Raw genomic sequence first — 7,023 nt, forward strand, 5'->3', positions numbered from 1 at the left:
GTCTCTAATACTATACCTCGCAGTGTCTGAATATTCGATCAGTGCAGTTCTGGTAAGAGAAGAAGATGGGCAGCAATCACCAGTATACTACGTGAGCAAGCGGTTACACGACGCTGAAACTCGCTACACAAGCATGGAGAAACTGGTTTACGCCCTGATTCTTGCATCAAGAAAATTACGACCGTATTTTCAAGCCCATAGAGTTGAAGTTCGTACAGCGTACCCGCTGCGACAGGTCCTGCACAAACCAGAGTCATCAGGCAGAATGCTGAAATGGGCTGTGGAGTTGGGACAGTTTGATTTGGAATATGTACCTCGAACAGCGATAAAAGGGCAAGCCTTAGCCGATTTCTTGTTGGAATTTGATTCTGAAATTGATGATAAAGCTTTAGTGATGCTACATCCGCCTCATTCTGATGAGTCTTTGGAGGAGTTTTCGCATCCTTGGTGGATCTTGCATGTGGATGGGGCGGTTAATAATGGAGGAGTAGGTGCGGGTATAGTACTTGTGTCTCCGGAGGGCCACCACCTGATGAGCGCCATTCATTTCAAGTTTTATGCAACCAATAATGATGCGGAGTATGAGGCGCTGATTAATGGCCTGAAAATCGCTTTGGAAATGGGGGTGCGAAACTTAATTGCAAGAAGTGACTCAGAGTTGGTAGTGAATCAGGTGAACGGGGGGTTTCAAGCGCGAGGCCCACGAACAAAATTATACTTGAGATGTACACAGCGCCTGATTGGAATGTTCAAAGAAGTTAGATTGGAATGTGTTCCACGGGAGAAGAACAATAATGCGGATGCTCTGGTAAAAATGGGGTCGCAACAAGAGGCTGTGTCGTTAGGATCCATCCCCCTAGAAATCTAGGAGATTCCTAGTATCCCAGAGGTAGAAACTATGCGAGTGGATGAGGCTCCCAAGGAAACATGGATGACGCCCATTCTAGCTTACATTCGCAAGGGAATAATCCCCGAGGATAAGTTTATGGCTCGCCGACTACGCTATCAGGCTGCAAGATATGTGCTATACGATGAAGTCCTGTACGAGAGAGGGTTCAACCAACCTCTGCTTAGGTGTGTTGAAGAAGAAGAAGGAAATTACATCCTAAGAGAGGTGCATGAAGGAATCTGTGGCAATCACTCGGCGGGTAGCTCATTGGCAATGAAAGTGTTGCGCCAATGGTATTATTGGCCCACAATGAGAGAAGATGCTACAAATTTCGTTAAGGCATGTGATCGCTGCCAGTGCTTTGCAAACAACTCATCTATGCCGGTGACACTCTTGACGCCCATGGCAAGCCCGTGGCCGTTCGCCATGTGGGGAATTGATCTTATCGGGGAATTGCCGAAAGCTAAAGGAGACGTCAAGTATGCAGTGGTTGCAGTCGATTACTTTACTAAATGGGCGGAAGCTATGCCACTGGCTACTATCACCGCAAAGAAAATCAGGGATTTTGTGTTCAACTCAATCGTATGTAGGTTCGGAATCCCTTACAAGCTTGTCTCCGGCAATGGAAAGCAATTTGTTAGCAATGAATTGCGACAGCTATGTGAGGAATTGAAAATCAAGAAGAAGTTTGCGGCGGTCTATCATCCTCAAAGCAATGGACAAACAGAAGTTGTTAACAAAATAATAAAGCATACCCTTAAAACCAAGCTGGAGGAACGCAAAGGGAATTGGCCTGAAGAACTTTCGAAGGTGATGTGGTCATATAACACTACGCCACGATCTACTACGGGAGAAACGCCGTTTATGCTGACTTACGGCTACGAAGCTATGGTCCCCGTGGAAGTTGGATCGGGATCACTTCGTAGAGATTGTTACAGAAAAGAAGATGCTGAGGTTAATCAAAGGCTTCATTTAGATCTCTTAGAGGAGCCGAGGGAAAATTCTCAGCTAAGGCTAGCGGCATATCAACAACGCGCCGTAAGGTATTATAACAAGAAGGTAAAAGGACAATTGCTGAATGTGGGAGATTTTGTACTTGGGAAAGTGATGCCCAATACAAAGAACCCCCGACATGGAGTGTTTGGAGCTAATTGGGAAGGACCATACAGAATAAAGTCCATTCTGTGGAAGGGAACTTATCACCTTGAAGATATGGACGGGAAGCTGGTTCCGCGAGCTTGGAATGTGGAACATCTCCGAAAGTATTACCAGTAAGGCGCGCCTTTGGCCCCTTACATATTTCTTTTATTATTTTGGGTTATGCCCGGATTATAGGCTAGAATTAAATAAATTCCTCCTAGCCTAGGGGGGTAGTGCATGTACTACTTACCTTGGAACTAGTTGAAGGGTCATTTTTTAGAAATAATTTCCCCACAGAGCATAGTAGCCATGGGATTGGTGCACTTTTGACACCAGAGCGCATTATAAATAAAAATTTGAAACTTTCCAAAAGGATATTTGCTCAGTTTGCTTGGTTTCATGACGCGTCCTAAACGTAGGGCGCGCCCTAAGTAAGGGCTTTATATGAATGATAACTAAAGTAGTGGTTGTCAAAAGGAACAATGAAACTCAAGTAAAATGTACTATTTTCAAGGATGCGCCCAAGTTATCTTGGTTGATGCTCCTTTAGACTGAATGTTACTGTAATATTGACAACATAATTGAAAAATAAAAAGTCCTTGTTAAGGACGCGTCCTGCTTGAAGGATGATGTATTTTGGATCAAAGGTGAGGCGCGTCAAAACCATAGGACGCGCCCAATTGAGCCTTGTGCCTTGATTAAATACGCAGGTATAACATGGTGCTATGCTCATATGTTTTGCAAAAAAAATATTTATTAAATAAATAAAAGACGCGTCCAGTCAAGGAGGACGCGCCCAGGATGGTTACTTGCTTAACTGGTGGTAGTCAAAATATACGTGTCCTAAGACTAGGACGCATCCATGTGAATGGCAAAATAGGATGCTAGGTAAAAATATGCATGGATAAGGCAAAGTGGTTTTTATAAAAGTGCAGACAAATGAAGCTCAAACATAGATACTACAACTTGCAAGGCTTCAAGGGGCCCGCACCCTTAAAATAGTTCAAGTACATAAAAGATAAAGGACGCGTCCTAAGCAGGAGGCGCGTCCTGTGGCTTATCTTGGTCTTCCGCAGGGGGGGCTGAGTCCGAAGTGGAACAGGATCAGGGGACGCGTCCTCTTCTTCTAAGCCCAGAAAAATCCTTTTGTTCTTGATGGAGTCCGCGACCCTGACCCTGAAATCATTTACCCATATCTGGGTATCTGCATCAAACTTTGAGAATGTATACTCTGAGTTGTTGGCAATGAACCCAGAGCACCATTCTTCAAACCCAGCCTGGAAGCCGTGTTGGTAAACTAGCTTCTTTTCCTCTTTCCATCCATGTAGCCTATCATCATTTAGGGTGTCAAGCTCCAGCTGCATAGTGGAATTCAGTGTAATGACACTGTCCATTTGCTTCTCTATGGAGGAGACATTGCCTTCCAACACAGCTTTTTTAGTCTCCAGACGCGTCCTCTCCCCCTCCAGACGTTTGATCTCAGCATCTTTTTTTGCAACAAGCAGGGTAATGTACCTCTCTAGAGATTTAACTTTGTCTTCGGCCTGGCTCTTTGCAGTGTCTGTAGCAGCAAGACGCGCCCTAAGCCTGGCGGCCATATTAGCACTCTGCCTGGTATGCAGGTGAAGCTCAGCTGCAGCCCTCACCATGGCCTCCTCTGTTTGCTGCTCTGTTCTAAAAGTTCAACCTCTGACTTCATCCTCTGTGAAATCCCCAACAGAGGACGCGCCCAGGTATCTGAGAACAAAAGACTGGTCATCAGGAACTATCTTTTGACGTTTCGAGGGCGCGTCCTCCACCTTCTCGGGAATGTCAAACACGATAGTGTCGATTATCTTTGGTGGAGGAGAAGGAGTTGCAATAGGAGGTGGGGTTTTTTCCTTTAGATCAACCTTTATAGGGGGCAGTTTTTTGGCCCTTAGCTTTTTGGAGCCCCAATTGCGAATCCTTTGGGAAGAGAGGCCATGTCTGCGATATAAACATGAAAAGTGATTAGTTATGTACAAGAAGACGCGTCCTGAAAGTAAGACGCGTCCATATTATGATGCTACATGCATGAAAAGATGGCAATCAAAATAAGTAAGCGTGCAAAGATATAACAAGGAAAGTGAAAGACATGAGTAATGCATATGTGTATCATGCAAAGAATGACGTGCCCTGTACATATAGCGCGCCCTGCCTAGGGACATATTGGCTATGACAGATAATGGAAAAACAAAAGCGGTTGGGAATATAAAATAGGCAGGACGCGCCCTTAGCATATGTATGTGCGTGAAATATTTTTGATTTTTATGAAGGTTGACATTTTTTGAATGGGGAGCTAATGTTTGTAGCTGTGGACGCATCCAAAACTTATGACGCGTCCTCCCTCACTTAAACTTACCTTGTTCTAAGTCGAATTGCTTACTAATATCGATTTCGATCACCTCCGCGGCACTAAGGCCCCTGGTTTTTTCTGAGGTTGTAAGAACATGTTTGCCGTTATGAAATTCATGGAACTTGCAGATAGAGCCAACCCGGGATGATAGCGCGCCCACTAGTTTGAGGTTGTCTTCTGTAATCATGTCCTTGAGATTAAAATGCTTCTCTGCATACTGGAGTACCTTGTCTGCCCTCTTTTTCCTTTTCCCTGATAGTTCTTTCTGGACTCTTTTGTCTAGAGATAAAGGATAGTAAGAATTTGTTAAAGGAAAAGGGAGGATGCGCCATATCAAGAGGACGCGTCTAGTGTATGAAAACATGTTTTGCGAGTTACTTATTTGGTTCTAGGTTGAAACGAACACGGGATCTCTTGACGTCATAGATATAGAATAAGGGTTCTTTCCAATCCCTTTCATGGCGGATCTTGCCCTCATTAAATCCCTTGATGTTCAGCCACTTCTTGACAACAAAGAAGTGATAACCAGGGATTGATTTTCTTATGCTGAAAAAGAAGCTGAATTCCTTCATAGAGGGCGCGCCCAGTCTGAGGTTGTGGTACATCATATAGAAAGCCCAAGCCAGTTTGTATGAGTTTGGAGATAGTTGGATCGGAGCAACGTCATACCACTTCAGGATCTTCTTAATGTATGGGTGCAAGGGCGCACCCACGCCTAAAGAAATCAATTTCGGTGTAAGCACCATTCTGGGGATCCTTTCATTCCCGATGTTGAAGATGTGTGGTCTCATGGTCCGAAGAGGGCGCGCCCAGATGCCTTCCATGTCGTAGTATTTCATGTGCCACTGGATTTCCAGGTTAGTCGTAGTAGAATCAAGGGCTACGCATGCCAGCTTACCTTCTTTTTTCCTTCTGGCGTTTTTTTCTGCTTCAGTAAGGGTACCGAGCCTCGCCCAGTTACAATCAACTTCTACATCTGAAGGTTCCCAATACTCTAGGGGAGAATCAGACTTCTGAGGAGATACGAGGTATGTCTCAGGGTCAGAAACCCTCCTTTCGAACTCACTTACGCTGTGAGGGGACGCGTCCCCAGAATGAGCCGCGTCCTGGGAAGTTGACGCGTCCTGTGTGTTTGACGCGTCCATATCTGAAACAGCTGTTCCTCGGGGCTTTTAGCTTATGGTAGGAACAATTTCATCGTCCGTCCCATCTTCGATGGCGACCCTAGTATGGAGAACTAGAGTTCTTTGCCTTTTAACTCCCTTTTTTCCATTCTTGAGCTTATGGAAACATGGTCCATGGAATCGGAGCTGGAATCAGACATTATTGAGTTTTTTGATTTAAGGGAACCAAAGACGCATCTTTCTGCTCTAAGGAAGGAATTCGTCCTGTGGATTTCGGGAAAATTGGGTTTGAAAGAGATCAGGTGTGGGGAATAGATTCCAATACGTTTGTTGAGAGCCTTAAACGGGTGAAATGGTGAGGAAGAAGACACGTCCTCCATCTGCAAAATAAGGAATAAACATTTGAGGACGCGTCCAAAAAAAAAAAGAAGAAGATGGTGGATGAATGAACCATAGGAAGATGCTAGTGATATTTGAGGATGCGTCCTAAGAACCTATCGTATGAAATTCACTATCAACACGCGTCTTAGTAGGATATTGCCCTTATATGACCTTTAGTTAAAACGACTTAAAACATGTGCCTTTAACAAAGGGAAATAAGACGCGCCTTGACGGGAAGACGCGTCCTACGTGGTTATGATGCGGAGGAATATTAATTGACTGTTAGCAATTTGGGGGAAATATGATAGAATCCTAGAAACATGTAGTTGGGAGATCAGGGAAGCTAAACATGTTATATTTGCCTATACATACATATATATATACATACAAACGAACATGAAGAGCAGTTGATATGAACATGAAGCATACGAACGGTTTCTTGCTTATTCAATCCAATGTATTTGACCAAATAAAGAAGTAAGAGGAGATTTGTGTACCTTTTGAGTTGAGGAGTGGATTGAGCTAAAGAAATCAGGAAATGGCCGGCTAAATCGTCGGGGTTTCGAGCTCAAAGTTTAGAGGCGACGGTGATGGTGGTTTTCTGAGAACATGAAGGATGAAAGTGACGGTTACGCCTCTGGGTATTTATAGGGGAAGATATAGCTGACGTGGAGGACAGCTGTATGTTGTGAGTACAGAGCAAAGGCAAGACGCGTCCTCTGCTTTAGACGCATCCTGAGAACCAAATTTCATTGCTTGGATTGTAGGATAAAAATTCCAATTTTGTTTTTAATTGCAAGTGGAATTTGGGGGGTAGTTATATCCGAAATTTGGCATTGAGTTGATTCGGGTCAAATACGGATTACATACGGTCAAAACCGATATTGCGTTATGGAAGGATAGGACGCGTCCTAACACATAGGACGCACGTATATTTAAGTTGGTGCCTTATATTTTGGTAATTTGGATATGGATGCGCCCATATTTGGTTGACGTGTCAGCATTAGGAATATTACCTGGTGAACATGATCTTGTGGCAATGAAAGAGGTAGGACGCGCTTGTCTCCACTAGGACGTGTCCTGTGGCTTTACATGTTATAAGGAACGATCGA

General features: G+C 44.1%; 1 protein-coding gene across 1 annotated transcript; it reads left to right on the plus strand.

Moving 5' to 3' along the window:
- Positions 1–394: 394 nt before the first annotated feature.
- Positions 395–868, plus strand: LOC141659780 (uncharacterized). Its single transcript, XM_074466708.1, has one exon. The coding sequence runs from the start codon at positions 395–397 to the stop codon at positions 866–868; it is 474 nt and encodes a 157-aa protein (XP_074322809.1).
- The last annotated feature ends 6,155 nt before the right edge of the window (positions 869–7,023 follow it).

This window comes from Apium graveolens, chromosome 5 (genome assembly GCF_009905375.1).
Source record: "Apium graveolens cultivar Ventura chromosome 5, ASM990537v1, whole genome shotgun sequence".
NCBI lineage: Eukaryota > Viridiplantae > Streptophyta > Magnoliopsida > Apiales > Apiaceae > Apium > Apium graveolens.

What these genes read in the sequence shown, in the direction of transcription:
- LOC141659780 (XM_074466708.1), top strand. Translation starts at nt 395, where the DNA reads ATGCTACATCCGCCTCATTCTGATGAGTCTTTGGAGGAGTTTTCGCAT.